Raw genomic sequence first — 18,284 nt, forward strand, 5'->3', positions numbered from 1 at the left:
TATAGAGAGGCTCTTTAAAAGGTCTTTGAAGATAATCATGATCATCAGACTTCATAAGTATGAGAACAGTGCACTATTTTTGTTGTCACAGTGGTCCAGTACCTTGACTGACTTATGCTTCTTATATAACAAATTATTCTTCAAGGTGTGGACTTTAATAATTTTGTCAAAACCCATACACTCAATATTTCCTGTTCAACTTGCAGCACAGTCTTCCTGATTTGCAAAGGATGAGGCAGGTAACCATGAAACAAATGTAGCTGACCTACATACACCAATATTTTTTATTATTATTCTATGCTATGCTTCATCTGAAGTATTTTGAGTAAATATGCACTTTTCATAAAAAATACAAACTCTGTGGTATACACAGCAGCTCACAGCACTCTAAATGCTATAAATATGTACCTAAGCATACAGAAAAAATGTATGTTCTTTTATTTGAGAAACTGTATGTGGTCATGTAATGTAAGATTGTGTCATATGATATAAACTCAAAGGGGACAGAGTATTAATCTACCTTTAAGTATTTCCTAACTTTCAAGGTCTTAGCTGTTCAACCATAACATTTAATTTTTGCATATAATGTCAAAGTTTAAAAAACAATTAAAAGAACATTTAAAAAAAAAAAAAGGTACTTCCCTCTCCAAGACTTTGAAGTTCTGCTGGCTTTCAAGAAATTGTAAGGAGCACAGAGATATACTATAATCTTGAACTATTTAAATTGACAACATTAGAACTCCCTGTTCCATTAACTTTATGAGATCTGTAAAGAAAATATTCTCATGCACCGTAGGAACTCCATAGGGGGAAGTGTGCCCCTCTAGTTCACCTTAGAAGGTTTACAGGAAGGAGCCTTTCTCCCACATATACAAGTTTAAACTAATAACAGGGCCTTGCAGTTTCTATGATTCTGCAAAATCCCCTTTTATTGCATAACTTTTGCCTCAGTCTAAGCTTTAAATAACAGAGAAATTCCTAGCCCTTAAAAAAAAAACCTCTCTCTAACATGAGCCAAACACACAACAGCACATTGCTGTTTTCTTGAGTTTCCGAACAGAAAATTTATAACAGCTATAAAACACAAGCTGCCCCATCCACCTTTGTTGAGGAGGAGCGAATAACTATTCTGAAGTTGAATGGTAAATATTCAAACATCAGCACCTAACAATTTCACTGCTGATCATTTTAGCAAAATCATTCAGTGAATGTTTCTATCCCGTCATCAAGTTGGATGCCGTGGTAGATACTGATTGCACTCTGAAGAGTCTGGTATCAACCTTTGGGCAGACAAAGCATGGAAAACTTCAAGGTGAAAGGGAAAAGTTTCAGAAAGCTATGAGTGTAAGAATGGAAACTGTTATGCAACCTTAACTATGACAGTCGCTGCCAGGCAGCTGCTATGATTTTTGTTTGTTTTTTAAGCAGTATAAGCCAGAGATAGATAGGGAGGTAATGTTAGGGCAGCAAAATCATATTCTGGAACAAACTGAAGTGAAGGAACATCAGAAAAGAGCATTAGAAGCCAGAAGAGGAACACAAATCAATAAATAAAAATTATTAATTTTGAAACAGTTTTAAGAAATTGTAAGTGACAAGTGACTGGGCTGTAGGGACAAAAAAAGTCTTATTTTGCTGCATTTGTGCCAAGTATGGATTTGTCGCTCATATCTGAAGGCTTGTTTCAGTTTAGAGTATTTAGATTAAACATGAGAGACAGAATTAAGGCAAGTCTCAGATATACCAATGCACCTGGATTTTCAATTTCTACTTCTCCTCACCATTCAGTTTGTCACTGGAATTCTTTTAATCACAACCCATGTCTCTCATTGCATTGTTCTGATGTCCTTTCTGAATGTAAATAATCATCTGTTCTGTTTTGGGCAGTCATGGCAGCATGTGGGAACTCTATATTCTGGATTCTAAGTGGTTGTGTGGTATTGTAACTCTTTCATTCTGGAAGAAACTAATAGCAAGTCTCTGTAACTTCAGTAAGCAAGGTCACCATTTTCACACACGGGCACATAAAGTGAAGCCCTTAAATTAGTATTTAGGAACCTAAACATAAAGTGACCAAATTTTCTGAGGTCCTGAGTACTCACAAATCCCAGTGAACTCAACCAGGTCTAGTGATGCCCAGACCCTTTGAAAATCAGGTGCCTAAGTATGGATTTAGAAGCTTGGAGTTCTGAAAATTTTGGCCTGAGCTTTTTATTCTCATGTGCAGTTCTCAGAAGTATTGTCTACTGGTTAGGGGGAGTATAATACACACACAGTGCTACACTTGGGGAAAAAAGTAATGGAGGAGTGTGGAAGCACTAGAAATCTACTGGGTACCTGGAGGGGAGCAGAGCTGTAGCTCAATATTTTTGGAATCTGTGTGACACAGAGCTTAAGCAGACACTGTCCATTCTGGGAAACAGGGGGTACCTATTAAACATTACAAAAAAACAGGGATTCCATGAAAAGCTTAAGACAAATATTTGAGGGTCCTATTAATAAATTTGTTTTCTGGTAAAGATAAGTAACATATAACAACACTATTATGCCACTGATGAACCATCTCACAGATTCAACATTGATAGGACAGCCCCTAGAGAAGCACTTTATATGTTTAGAACCCCTCCTTTCAAATAAGAAATGAAATGTCAAAATGTGATTTCCTGGGAAATTTTACAAGTCACAGAAGTTTATTTTTTAATTTTTGGTAAACCTACTATCAAATGCCTGTTAGATATTTAAGGCATCTATCTAGTGCAATGGTTCCCAAACTTGTTCTGCTGGTTTGTTTACCTGCTGCGTCCGCAGGTTCGGCCGATCGCGGCTCCTAGTGGCCGCGGTTCTCTGCTCCAGGCCAATGGGAGCTTCTGGAAGCAGCGCGGGCCGAGGGATGTACTGGCCACTACTTCCAGCACCTCCCATTGGCCTGAAGCAGCAAACCACGGCCACTGGGAGCCGCGATTGGCTGAACCTGCAGACGTGGCAGGTAAACATACTGGCCTGGCCCACCAGGGGCTTTCCCTGCACAAGTGGCGGAACAAGTTTGGGAACCACTGATCTAGTGAATTGGAGGGTTGACACTGTAATTGTAGGGTAAATAAGACCTATATGTTTTTCAGATTTATAAGAGAAGAAATAAATGGCATAGCATCTCTAAGATACAGCCTTTCATATCCATTCACACAGCCAAAGTTATTGTCCAGATTCTCATAATCTCATATCTCAATTACTAAAACGACCTTTTTTCTGGCCTTGCCCCACTCATATCTGTTCAGAATGCAGTTGCAAAGATCATTCTCCTAGAACATTGCTTTGACCATGGCTACCCCTTCTCTATAGAATCGAACAAAAGCTATTTGTCTTCACTGCCAAGACCCTACATGGCCTATCCCCACCTTATCTACTGTGATAGACCCAGGCCAGTTGGGTACAGCAGAATAGCAGAAGGCAGATATACTGGCCACTGGAATAACAGTTTTCTGTTCCCTGACTGACCAGAGCAGGGGCTGCTCCAGGCTAATGAGAACACCTGACTCTAATTAACCTGTAAAGAGTCAGGTGAGGCCATTCAGTTAATGTGACCAACTGACTCTAATTAAGGCCCTGCTGATACTATAAAAAGGGCTCACTCCAGTCAGGCAGGGGAGCCAGGGAGCCAGAGGAGAGGAAGTGCGGCTGAAGGGCTGGTTACTGAAGACACCCTCAAACATTGTTAAAGAAGCCCTAAGGTAAGGGTGAAGAAGGGAGAAGCAAGAGATCTGAGGGGAAGTGGCCCAGGGAAATGTAGCAACTCTGGCAGTGAAAGGTTGGCTGCCAACAACTGCTACCATTAGAGTCCCTGGGCCGGAACCCGGAGTAGAGGGCGGGCCCGGGTTCCCCCCAATCCACCACTACAGGAACATCTCCTGGGAGGGGAAGTCAGGCCCGTCAGGACAGGAGGCCAAACAGAGACTGTGGGAGTTCTCTCACCAACCTCCTTGCTGGCCTATGATGAAAAGGCCTCAGTAGACTGTAACCCTGGCCCTAGAGAGAGAAGGGCTACGTGGAGGGTCACAGTGAGCCACTGAGGCTAGCATAAACTGCCTAGAAGCGCAGGACCCACGGGAGCAAAGTCAGAGCTCCGCTACACTACCATCTCTCATTCACTATCACAACGTCGACTCCCACCTCTGATTGGCCAACAATGCCAGCCTACATCACCGACTTGTTAATATTCAAGCAAGCACCCCTTTGTGTTTTCTCTCATGCTGCCCCTCATGCTTGGAAGGTGCTCCCCATAAATATCTGCATAACTAACTCATTACCGTACTTCAAAATTCTCCTTTGCCATGATGCCTACAAAATCCTGATAATGGTTAGACCACTGGTGTGCTCATATTACTGCCAATCATGCTGACCAATATTGTCTCCTTTTATTCCCCCATCTGTCTAGGTCCATCTGTTGTCTCTTCTTTTTATACTAAGATAAGCTCTTTGGGGCAAGGACGGTCTTCCGTTCTGTGTTTGTACTGCACTTAACACAATGATATTATGGTCCTCGGGCTCCTCAGCAGTTTGATAATACAAAGTATAAATTATAAACAATAATAATCTACAAAATGGACTCATTTTGCATATATTTGCTAATCCACCAGGCCAAAGGATTGACTGTTGCAACTATTCTTCTTCTTCTTCTTCACTCCCTGTGGAGCATAAGGCGCCAACCACTCTCCTCCATTCATTTTGTTCTTGAGCGAGACAGCAGATTTCATCCCACTTCATTCCCATACCTTTCATTTCCTCTTCAATGGTCCTTCGCCACGTCCCCAATGGTCTACCTCTCCTCCTTCTTCCTTGTGGTGTCCATCGTAGGGCAATACGAGGGTGTCTGTCAGCATCCATTCTCAACACATGCCCCAGCCACCTCCATCTTCGTTGTTTGGCTTCATCCACTATATTGTTGATGCCCGTTAATCGGCTCACTTCAACACTGGTGATACGCTGCGGCCAATGTATGTTAAGAATTCGCCTAAGACACCTTCCTTCAAAGCCCCGAAGCCGACTTTCTATCTTCTTGTTGGTCCTCCATGTTTCTGCCGCATAGAGCAACACAGAGCGGATGTTCAACCTGTAGATCTCTACCTTGGTTTTCATTTGCAAGATGGTTGACCTCCAAATATTCTGAAGTCTATAAAATGCATTTGCTGCAAGACCGATTCTGGTAGATATCTCCTTCTGAATATTGCCATCAGCCGATGTGTAACTACCAAGATATTTGAAGTCGTTCACCTCCTCCAATTCTACGTCACATAACACTGTCTTCGTCGAGCTGGCTGTTTTTACTTTCATTGTTTTGCTCTTACCGGCATGGATATTAAGTCCTACGCACCTTGCTACTCTACCTACACTATCAGTCTTCTCTTGGAGGTCCGTCTGAGAGCTTGAAATCAGGGCGATGTCATCCGCAAAGTCACAGTCTTCAATATGACGAGAGGGTCCCCATGCGATCCCTCTTGGCCTATCTTCAGTGGCTTTCCGCATCACCCAATCTATGACCACAAGAAATAGAATGGGCGAAATAACGCACCCTTGTCTAACTCCCATTCTCACATGGAACCACTTGCTCTGCTGTCCTTCATGGCGAACACAACATTTATTGCCGGCATACATATCTTTGAAGATGTTAATCACTTTAGAAGGGAATCCATATATTTTTAAGATATTCCAGAGAGATGGATGGTGGACACTATCAAATGCCTTCTCGAAATCGAGATAATTAATGAACAGTGGCGAGTTCCATTCAAGAGATTGTTCCATTATCGTACGTAGTACAAATATCTGATCAACGCATCCTCTCCCACTCCTAAATCCTGTTTGTTCTTCCCTCAGGATCTCTTCTACTACTTGTCTTATTCTCTGCAACAGAACTCTGCAGAAAACCTTCCCGAGCACTGATAGTAAGTTTATACCTCTCCAATTACCACACAAAGACAAATCACCCTTCTTTGGTAATTTCACGATGATACCTTTCTTCCATGCTTCAGGTACCTTCTCTTCTTCCCACACCTTGTTGAATAGCTCCTTTAGAATCCTGGCACTCATATTCAGGTCGGCTTTTAGCATTTCTGCGGTTATTCTATCTTCACCTGGTGCCCTGTTTGCTTTTGTCTGTCTAATAGCCTCTTCTATCTCTCGCTCTGTGATAGGCCCACTATGCAACTATGGTTACTACAAATGGGAGGGTTATGGGAAAAAGAAGGAGTTTCAGGATTAATCACCCTACCTGGAATTCCATGGGGTGAGGTAGAGAAATAGATTCATAGATCTTATGGTCAGACGGGATCCATTATGATCATGTAGTCTAACCTGCTGCATAACACATGCCATAACCCTCACCCAATGATATTTGTACCAAGACCATAACTTCTGTTTGAGCTATTGCATATCTTTTAGAAAGATATCCAGTCTTGATTTAAAGATTTCAAGTGATACAGAATATACCACATCCCCAGGTAAATTGTTCCAATGGTTAATTATCCTCACTATTAAAAAATTGTACCTTATTTCTAGTCTGAATTTCTCTAGCTTCATTATGCCTGTTTCTGCTAGATCAGTGGTTCTCAAACTTTTGTACTGGTGACCCCTTTCACATAGCAAGCCTCTGAGTGTGACCCCCCCATATAAAAACATGTTTTTCATACATTTAACACAATTATAAATTCTGGAGGCAAAGTGGGGTTTGGGGTGGAGGCTGACAGCTCGCGACCCCCCATAATAACCTCCCGACCCCCTGAGGGGTCTCGATCCCCAGTTTGAGAACCCCTGTGCTAGATCAAAATGCTGTCTATTATCAGAAATCTCTTCCCCATGTAAATATTTGTAGGCAGTGACCACCCTTCTCTTGGATCAAGACTGAGCTTGGATCTTAAACTTCTCGCTATTAGGAATGTTTTCCAGATCTCATATTATTTTTGTAGCTCTTTTAAACCCTTTGTAATTTTTAATTTTTTTTTTGGAAGTCTGGACATCAGAACGGAACATAATATTCTAGTAATGCCACTATATGCCATATACAGTGGTAATATCCCCCCCTCACTCTTATTTGATCTTCCCCTGCTTATACATCCAATAATTGTGTTCTCTTTCTTAGCTACAGCATCACACTGGGAGCTCACATTCCATTAGTGATCTCCCTTGCCCCCGAAATTCTTTTCAGTGTCACTGTATTCCAGAATACAGTCCCCATCTTTGAAGCATGAACACCGACATTCTTTGTTTCAGACGTATAACCTTGAATTTGTCTGTATTAAAACTAAAACACCTTTTGTTTAAATGAGCCCACCTCACCAAGTGATCTAGATCAGTGTGTAAAACTGACCTGACCACATCCTTATTTATCACTTCACCAATTTTCAGGTCATCTGCAAATTTTATCTTTTCTTCCAGATCATTGATAAAGATCTTGAACAACATTGATCTAAGAACAGATCCCTATGGAACTTAAGCAGAAAAATCCCGATTGCATGAATATTCTATATTTACAACTACTTTTTGAACTTTAATTAGTTAATTAGTTTTTAAAATATCTAGCATGGGCTACACTGATTTTCTATAGTGCTAATTTTTTATCAGAATCTCATGTGGGAGTAAGTCAAATGCCTTACAGAAGTCAAAATATATTATGTCAACGTAGTTACTGTTGTCAACCAGATTTGTAATCATATCAAAAATTATATCAATTTTTTTTTTACAAGACCTGTTGTCCATAAAACCATGTTGACTGGCATTAGTTATGATTCCATGTCCCTTATCAGCCTTTCCATGAGTTTACCAGTATCAATTTGAGACTAAATAATCTATAGTTATCTGGATCATCCCATTTACCCTTTTAAAATACTGGAACAAGATTCACTTTTTTCCATTCCTTTGGAACCTTCCCAGTAATCTAAATTTGTTAAAAATTAACAATAATGGTTAAGAGAGATCTTCAATCAATTCTTTTAATTCTCTTGGGTACAAGCTTTCCGGTCTAGTAAGGTATTACGCGAGAGAAAGTAACCTTTGAGTTTATTGATGAATTTTTCAACTTTAAAAGGCTTGAACTTCCTCCATAATCATGTCATTAGAGTATTTTCATGAGGAAGTGCACAGTACCCACAGGTACCTTTGCCATGACAATGTTTGAATTAACCTCAAGCGACCTGCTGCCTCACAGCTGTGAAATATTTGTAACGATCTAGGAATATTCCTGCTTTGTATGGCTTTGCCTACTTGTCTTGTGCGTGTTTCCTTTTTGTCATCTCTCCCTACTCACGCAAATTTCAAGGGCAAAAGCTTAGAATTCTCACAAGAGAACATTAAAGGAGAAAAAAGGAACATTGAGCACCTGTTTTCTTTTTAAATGACTCTGATGTTGCTATTTGATCTATATTCTTGATGTTTTGTGAGCTCACATTCCAACATACAATATCATTGATGGAAATCTAGAAAATCCCTGGTTTTGCAGACTCCGTCAACTGTAGATGACAACTCAAACTATATTACAAAAACCCACAGGATATCAAATTTACAATCATTAGAAACTCTTGTTTAGACATTTTTAATTTACTATCTTGTCTTTCTATATGGTTTGTGTTAGAAGGTGGCACAGCATCTTACAAGCTGAGATGTCTTTATTTGTGTTACAAAAAATACAAATTTAAAACTCCATAAAGGAAAAGAGCATAAGCATGGCTCAGAAACAGGGCCGGCTCTAGGCACCAGCGTCCCAAGCATGTTCTTGGGGTGGCACTTTTCAAGAGGCGGCACTCCTGGGTTTTTTTTTGTTTTTTTTTTTTGCTTGAGGCGGCAAAAAACCTGGAGCCGGCACTGCTCAGAAAGTCAATACCAATTGTATAGTACATGCTTCTTAAAAAACCAGATCTTCTGGCACAGGATTACTTATAGTTCCCTTTTACCGTACAACATTGTACCTGTATACAACTGGATCAGATACTACTACTAGGACCACGCATAGTATCCAGGCTCAAATGTGTTTGGTTTGAGTTAGTTTTTCCTTTAAATTATTGGTGCCAACTTCTGTTCTCAATTTATATATGGAGTAAATCCAGTGATGTCAGTGGAGTTACTCTGTATTTACTCTCATGCATAATAAAGTTAAGGAAATATAGCTTTCTGTGTCAAATAAAAGCTGCATGTGAAGTAGAAACATGTTTTTCCCCTGCAAACGGCTAAAAAATACTGGAAAATAGTTGAGGAAAAACATCCAGAAGAGCCTTATTCCACCATCATTTCGATCTTGCCATTCATCGGGAGGTCCATAAAGTTTCCTTTTGAATCATTCCACAGCATCAGTGTGAGTGTTGATGGCGGGCAGGAATGCAAAGACTGCCATCTTTGTTTTTTGCTGTCCCGTAGGGGAAAACTATTGCACAACACTGTGATGTGGAATCATTTACATTAAAAAAAATATAACAATGCAAATATACAACAGAAAGTAATGTCAAGGATTCTAAGGTATGGCTGGTTTCAGAGTAGCAGCCGGGTTAGTCTGTATCCGCAAAAAGAACAGGAGTACTTGTGGCACCTTGGAGACTAACAAATGTATTTGACTGCATGCATTCAATGAAGTGGGCTGTAGCCCACGAAAGCTTATGGTCAAATAAATTTGTTAGTCTCTAAGGTGCCACAAGTACTCTTGTTCTTTTTAAGGTATGGCTGTATCCTCCATGCATCCTTTTTAGATGTTCAAAAGCTTAGTGAAACTCCAATCAGCTTGTTTTTCAAAATTAAGTTTTAGATCAAATTTTATTTTTCTCAGCCCTTGCTTTCCATCACCAGATCACAGACAGCAGCCATGCCCTGTTCTAATGAGCCAGATGATTAGAGGGGAAACAGACAGTGAGTGCTGTGCAGATGGGAGAAAGAAGGCTGGTGCTGGCCTCTCAGAGGGCCTATTATGTATAGAACTTCCAATAAGCTTCAATGGAATACACGCTGGGACAACTAGCAGGAGCACCCTGATCTCTCTGAAAAGTGATCCAGATTTGAGTTTCCATTCCAAATAGCTGCTGAGATTTTGATCTCATCTGCCTATTCTAATGGGGCCAGAAAGTTATTCCCTAGCGCTGGTTTAAAAAACAGGGACTTTTGCTAAAATTTATGTTCTTTTTAATTTTGAAATTCAAAAATTTTCAACTAGCTGTAGTTATCTCTAACCCGGTGCAGAGAGCAATTCTAGGCCCTGTTGGGACAGTGGGTGTCAGTTCCTGGACAAGGCACTTGCCCTACACATCAGCAAAGCAGCATTCCTATCAGCTGCTGTTAGCTAGGAAGTGGACGCAGGCTGGGAAAAAGAAAATGGATCCTCTAAAATTAAACATCAATTTGAAAGTATTTTTTAAAAGCACAGATTACAGTTTTACTCTAAAAGACCCTCCTATGTTTGGAAAGAGAGCGGTCAGAAGAGCAGAGGGAAGGGAAGACAAAGAGAATTCCACTTGCACCACAGTGACATTGATTACACACAAAAATCAGGTATTTACACATACAAATAATCATTTAGAAATGTACTTATCTGCAGCCCAATGAAAAGCTTATTTGCAGAAAATCTCACTTCATTTGACAAGTATCTGACTGATATATTCTTAAGTGGCTAAAAAACCCCAAGGGATTAAGTAATTGTGCTTTGTGCATATGCTGCCAAAAATAACTTTGGCTAGTATGACATAATTCTACTAGACATTTGTTAACATAATGCTATTTATTTTCTTGTTTTGCCTAATTACAATATTTATTTTTGCACCTTTGTATGTCTGCCCTATTATCATGGGGAATGGTTTCAAAGACATGTGGTTTTGTGCAGGGAGTATTTAGCCTGGGTTTTCCATTCTCTAACGCTCAATGCAATTTTGTTGACACAACACAATGCAATAAATTGGTTTTCTTCTCTCTCTCTCTCCATCTGTGACCCGTGTTCCGATGAAAGACAAGTAATTTACCTGACTCCTGGAGATAGCGATACACCAAGAAATTCACTTCGTCACTGGTTATGCTCATCTTAGCCCCACCTCAATTTGATGAGGTTTACAAGAAGTGTGATCCACGCTCTGTTCGAAGGGGGGAAGAAAACAAGAGAGTTTTTGTTCTATTTTGATTTACTATATTATTTGCTACCAGAACTGAGGCACATTATTTAACGGGACACAGTTAATATTGTAACGGCAAAAGTATTTACATTTATTACAGTTGTGATTCAACCTGTATGCGAGAGATGCAAAGAGAGTGTTGTAAATATTGAAAGCACTTTAGCTTCCCTACAGTTCTCTTGGATACCTCCTTCAGTGTACGAGTACACTCTGATCAGCACTACTGGCAATTACAGTCAATGCATGGTATGCCAGACCACACCTAATCTTTTCCAGCCCAAACTTTATAATCTGGTCTTCTGCCTAGTGGTTTATCCACATGAGAAACAGACAGTAACCTCAAAAAAACAGCACAATGTTCCTCAGAGAACTTAAATAAAATAGCAGTAAAATTACAAGCAACTCAAAAAAAAATAGCAAATGTATATTTATAGGGAATAATGCAGAACACTTTGTGCAGAACGATGTATATGCACACATCTCTGCATAATAAAAAGTTGTACTGTCTCAAGTATTCGGTGGTTCATAAAGCACAAGAGTCAAGCTTGGATGATTTACTAAAATAACCATAACCTTTAAAAAGAAAGACAGTTTTGCATGACTAGTTTGGGTATACTTTGTGATAAAAAAAATAAGTCAAATGCTATATAATAAGATGTTATTTTGTATTTGATGTTATCTCTCTAAATCTCGATGACAATTTTTTTTCTTCTGGTTTAGTTGGTTCAGAAAATTCACCATAACAGCTTTAAGTACTTTAAGTGAGCCATACAGCTCTGACATCCACACCGAACACATAACCACTATGTAAAGGTTTGGAAGTAAGAGCATGCTTACACATTATAAATGAAGAATTTTGTAGGAGTCTGCTGTTTGTTTTAATTTCTCAAATGTCTCTTCTTGGCAGGCAGGATGGTCTTTGTTCACTGAAAACCTCTTCAGTAATTCCTGTTGCCTAGAGTAGCACCTGCTACTGTAGGCAGTGCTGATCAACGACAAGTTTCCCCCACTGATGATCTAAACCAGCAGGTCGTTCATGGTTGTAACAGATGTCTTTGCATATTTATGTAAATAGAATTCTTCAGAACTTCATTATGCCTTTTATTCCCCTTCCCTGTTCTATTTCAGCAATGGCTCAGATGCTGTATTTCCACCACAACCAATACCTTGGATAATTTAGCAGAAGTTCGTCTCAAGAATTGGGTTCTATATTACAGGCGTTTGCATCTCATGCAAAAGAGAAAATACATAGCACGTTCTCCTCCACCTATGATTTTGTGATTAAAGCACTGGACTAGGATTCGGGACATCTAGGTTCAATTTCCGTTATGCTACAGTCTCTCTGTGTGTCCCTGGGAAAGTCACTTGGTGTCCTTGTACCTCAAGTTCTTCATCTATGAAGTAGGGGTAAAACTTCCCTATCCACAGCAATGTTGAGAGAATAAATTCATCACTATATGCGAGGTCAGATACTAAGGTGATGGAAATCAAAGCAGACAGATAAATCTACTTTTGTGAACTACAGCACTTTGCATTAAATGGCAAAAATGCACATTAAGAGAGCACTTTTTATAAATCCCTATAAAGAGCCTATTTAAAAAAGGAAACAGTTAAATACAACTTTACTGCTGTCTACTAGAGTAAATAGTATTTGAATAATTCTGAATAATTCACCAAGCATCCCTTTGTATAATACTCTCAAAACAATCAAAGCCCCCAAAGACATTAGTGATGCCTGTTAAAGCCATTTTTATCTCCATCTATTTGATTACATTTAAACATATATTCCTATCGCAGCTGTTCATTCCTACAGCAGTGATAACAATAGTGTAAGAAACTGTGACAGCGCTGGTTTTAAAAAAAAAATCAACCACCAACCCTTTTTTTTAGTATCTTAAAAATAGCACTTTCATTTCCTTGGTGGTAGGAAAGATGGTAATGTTAAAACCTCTTACAAAAATTCAGTTTCAGTGATGACGTACATTGTGCTGCTGTGAGCATTATTAATAATATCTCAAGAAATTACAAGTGCTGCTCCTGGGATGCATCTTATTAGGTTGAGTTATTAGTATCATAATCTTTCCTCATACAGAGGTTCTTTTTTTTTTTCCAGACAACACCTTTGTTAAATGAATTAAAAGCCAGAGGAAATCAGTCTGACTGCAAAATAAATAGTTTGGCAACTACAGAGAAAGCCTCCATAGCAGCTACCTTTCTCCCTTTTGTATTAGAATTCCAAACACACTAAGGAGCTGGATTTATAATGCATTTTCCCTGAAGTCAGTGAACAGGAATTACTTTGACATATGTGTCAGATCATATCTTTATACACATTGTTACCATCCCATAAATAACCAGATGATCCCCGCTCATGCATTTAAGTCCCCCCCTCCCCCCTGCAGATGCCAATGCAGCAATAAGATACACAAGCACAGGGCTCCATCCATCTGAAATGATCCAGAGATCTTGGCTCTGCCCCAGAGTAATCTACTCATTAGAAATTCAGCTGAGCCATGAAAGACTATACTAAATTTCATTAACCCTGCCTTTTGACTTTCCCCATCCCCACACAAAAATACTCCAAACCTGATATCAGACTATGGAAAAGACAGTCGGGAGGAGAGGAACATAATTGTCTCTTGTGTAGCTCTAAGTCTGATTCAGGAACAAAGAAACAAAACAAAACAAAAATCCCTCACGCACAATAAAACTCAGTCCATCTCTAAAATCCTGAGAAAATCTCCACTTGAAAGCTGGGGTGGTATGGGGTGTGTGTGTAGTAACCAAATGTTCTCCCCTCATTAATGGTGATCAATATTGTCTAGATTAATACTCCTTCTCTCTCCTTTTTTTAAGTAGTGCTCAGAGACAACATTAATGTGCTTATGGGGCTGTTTCACATTTAAACTAAAGTGATAACATTTGAGTTCGCTGTAACATAATTAAGTTCACAACACACAACAACAGGCAGATGGTCAAAACACATCCAAGCTCTTTTTTACCTGAAACACCTTTTCTCATAACCAGTTACATGTTATGGAGCTTCAACTATACGCAGAAAAAAATGAGTCCCGATCCTGCACATACACATGCGTGGGCTTAAAATTAAGCATATAAGGAGCACCAATAAAGTCAATGGGACTAGTCATATACTTAAAATTAACCCACAATATTGTTGACCCCACGTGTTTAAGAATAATGAGTGCATGTTTGTAAGATCAGGGACTTAAATGCCTGTTGATAATGCAAGGTAACTACCATCAGTTATTTTAATTATAGAACTTAAAAGGATGGTTATCATTTTTTTTTCTTTTAAAGTGAGAGTTGGGGTAAACAAAACTCAGGTTTCGGCCTTTTCTTTTCTCTCTTTTTCTCTCTGTGTTTTAATCCTTAATTTGTATTTTACTCTTTTGTGGGATGCTGGAGGGCTGCACCCTTGCTCAGGGATATGACCAGGAAGCTCCAGGGGGCAGCAGAGGCTGCCTGAAGAGAGGATTTGGGGATTTGCAATCTAGAAGCAGTCAGCAGCCTGTTAAGAAGGATGAACTAGGAGAAGCTAATCCTCCCTCCCTTTCAAAATATCCACAGTGATATTCACCTACATTGCCTCAAGCAGAAGAGAGTTGAGCCAGCAGGTGAGGAAGACTCACTAATACTGCCCCCTTCTATTTCCTTTCCCCTCCCTGCTGGTGGCTAATCAGAGAGCCAAAGGGCAAGGCTGAGGCAGTAGACAAGCTGGGCTAGCACCTGCATGACTCATTGAGGGAATATGGCAGCTCCCGGGTGCTTTGAATGCAAGCTGAACACGAGCTCTTCCTTCTCACTCAACACCCCTCTGTCTCTAATTAAAGTGAGGTTATACTATTTATCTAGTCACCTAGTAGAATTGGGTGGGAAATTGCAGTTTTCTGCATGAAAACTTTCAGTGATACAACATATTTTTTCATTTTCTAAATCTTCCAAGGAATATTTCAGATTTTCAACACAAATCTGAATACAAAAGAATTTCTGCCAAACATCAAAATACTTTGATTTGAAAACACTGCCTTAGTGCCTTATGAAGTCAAAGTTCAGGTGAATTCTGCTCCCATTCTCCTCTATAGGTTAGGTTCCCTGGTCAAGCTACACCTCCCACGATGCACCACTGCCAACACCACCCATGATGCTCCTATCAGGAGGGGAGGAAGTGCATCATGGGAAACATGGCCAGAAAGCCAATCCCACAGAAGAGAACAGGATCTGAAAAAAATAAAAATAAAATAAAACTCTGAGGCATCACATTTTACTAAAAATATTTTGGTTTTCTGGTGTTTGGTTTTTTTGATGAAAAGCAGCATTTCCTATGGAAAGCAGCCACTTTCCATGAAAAAATTAGTCAACCCCCCAAATTTTCTGTTGAAAAATAGTTTCAGCAGAAAATTTTCAACCAGGCCTACTATCTATTTCTAGGCTCTGTAACCAGAATGTCTAAACACAATAGTCATTGATTAAGAATCAGCATCTTCCTCACCGAGAGAATGGCAATTGTTTTTGTCTCGTACTCTGCGTTTTTGCTCCTTGTCTGTCTTTCATTCCAGATTTCTTCTCTTGAATTGGAAGCTTTATCCTGTTCCACTCCCGGGATGCCAGAAGCTTTGGAGGGCAGGTAGTCTCGCTTTTTCATATCCCCCTTGCCTTGTAAGCTGCTGCTGATTCAGGCAGATATAATTTAAGCCACCTTTTCTTTTTAAGTAGCTTCTGATAATAGACCAAGTCTGCTGATGACCAGGGGTCAAATTGGGAGAAGAAAAAAGACTGGTGATGTACTCTTTTCAAGCTACACTCAGGTGAGTTGCCAAAATGAGGTAAATTGTTTATAATATAGACCAGTGGTCCCCAACCTTTTCCTGGCGGTGGGCGCCGGATGACGAGCCACCAAGGACTGTGGCTGGCGGACAAGCATCCGCCGAAATGCCGCCGAGAAGTGGCAACGTCAAGAGGTGTCACCGCCGAAATGCCGCCGAAAATCAGCGGCATTTCAGTGGCGATGCCTCTTGGTGATGCTGCTTTTCGGCGGCATTTCGGCAGCGATGCCTCTTGATGCTGCTGCTTTTTGGTGGCATTTTGGCGGATGCTTGTCCACTGCCCAGTATGCAGGTGCACACAGATGCCCCAGCGGGCACCACGGCGCCCGCGGGTATTGCATTTGGGATCGCTGATATAGACCATGGATGCTCTCTGAACTCCATTGGACTCCCTTTATGAGGCTGAAATATGCCCATGGCCTCTGCTGAGCTTCTTGGACTTGGTTTCTTCTTGACTGGGAAAAAGGAATAAATGGTGGCATCTCCCACGTGAGATGAGATGTCATTCACAGTAAAATTTGGAGTTCTCTGACGCTCCCTTCTTTTTTCCCTCTGTGAGGAATTAAACAGATAACTACACTGATAATTAAATCATCATAGTTGGCCATGTAAGTTAACGCCTCAGTGATAGGAACGAAGGAGGTCAAACCTGTCAGAGCTATTGTTCCAGGCTCTCTATTGGTTACACTCAGTTCCTATTTTTGAGGCTTTCTTCACAACCATGTCACCTAGCAACTTCTTGTTTTTTGTTTTAAAATCAAAGTTGAGTTTCTGGAGAACAAGAGAAGAGCTTCAAATAAGTGCTGCTGTGGCATATGTGCTTATGTACTGGCTCAGTCAGGGTCCTTTGAGTGACATTTATAGCAGCTCAGCAGGGGCTTAGACCCCCAAGACAAAAGGCCTGGGGCTTTCAGGGATCCCAAATAGCCCAACATTAAGACTAGCTTTTTAAAAACACCAGGAATTATATTTACCTGAGTCTTCTGGTTTTTTGTTTTGTTTTTTAAATGAGGGCGAACAAAAATAAATGAATAAAAATCCAGATAGCAAGATTGAATTTACGTTCATAAAATTCTCACTGCTACCCACAATCGCACATTTTCATAACTGGAAGCAACAGCTATGTCTATAATCTATGCAATTATTCCTGAAAATCCCCGATGTAAACGAGGAATGGTCCAGCTCTGATATTGACACGTTGAAGTGTATCTTGTGCAATTAGTCACTGAATCTGGACTCTGTTTTTTGAAGGAAAAAGGAAGTGGAGGGAATGAGAGTGGGAATTAAATACTTAATGAAAATAAACCTCCACTTTGCCTTGAAGAGATCATTCCTGGTGGTAGGAATGAATGGGTCAGATCCTACAATCAATTTTGTGTGGGCAGACCACTACGCTCATGCAAAGTCCCAGCAACTAAAGGGGACTCCCTGTGGGACTAAGGATCCATCCATATGTATCTGAATGCAGGCGTAGAGTCACAGCACTCTGAAATATGACATGCTTTGGGGCAGACTAATCTCTGATGTGCAAGACACATTCACTGCATATCTTTACAAGTTTCTGCAACTGCACAAGGTCCCTATTAGAACCGGGCGGGAAAGGATTTTCCATTCTCAGAAATTTGTGTGAGATTTTTGAAACATTTTCCTGTCTCAAATCAGGGTGAAAAGTCAAAAATCTCAAAAAAAAATAAAAAAATAAAAATTGTGAACTGAAAGTTAAAAAAAATTAGTTTGAGTCAATTGAAATGTTTTGGTTTGATCATTTCAAGGTGTTTCATTTCCAATAAACTTGTAACTTTAAAAATATTTTAAAATATAAATTAATGTAAAATTCAAAATAAAATGTTGTTTCAAACTGAAAAAAGTGAATTTTTCGTTTTGAAAATGTCAAAATGGGATGTTTTGACCCTTTATTTTCCCTCCAAATTTTTGGAAATGGGAAATTCATCACAACTGACCCTTTCCTGCAAAAAAGTTTCCATTTCAGCAAACTGGCATTTTTCAATAGAAAAATGTTTCATTGAAAAATGCCCAGCCAGCTCTAGTCTTATATCAAAAGAGGCAAAGTTGTGCACCATCAAGATTAAAGCCCATCCCTATATTTAGGATGTTACTGATGTATAACTTCACGCCCCCCCCCCTCATTTTTACACTTAAAACCTATTAGTTTGCTTGGTTTATTTTTCAGTGCTCAGCTGGTTTTCTTAATGATATCAGCCTCCAGCATTGCAGTTCTGAGAGCTCAAGTGGATCTTTTCCAGCTCCCTCTGCTCTAAAGTGAAAAGGGTTTTTGCTGTATTGATCTTTCCTT

At 39.8% G+C, this 18,284-nt stretch overlaps 1 protein-coding gene across 7 annotated transcripts in view; it reads right to left on the reverse strand.

Moving 5' to 3' along the window:
* Positions 1 to 18,284, reverse strand: part of TBL1X (transducin beta like 1 X-linked) — a 339,461-nt gene that overhangs the window by 49,643 nt on the left and 271,534 nt on the right. For all 7 annotated transcript variants that reach the window (XM_044993779.1, XM_044993606.1, XM_044993855.1 and 4 more), the window contains one exon: positions 10,980 to 11,087. In XM_044993779.1, the coding sequence (XP_044849714.1) occupies positions 10,980 to 11,037 (58 nt within the window). In that variant the 5' untranslated portion in view covers positions 11,038 to 11,087. Of the gene's footprint in view, positions 1 to 10,979; positions 11,088 to 18,284 lie in introns of those variants that run through there.

Source organism: Mauremys mutica, chromosome 1 (assembly GCF_020497125.1).
Source record: "Mauremys mutica isolate MM-2020 ecotype Southern chromosome 1, ASM2049712v1, whole genome shotgun sequence".
Taxonomy (NCBI): Eukaryota; Metazoa; Chordata; order Testudines; family Geoemydidae; genus Mauremys; species Mauremys mutica.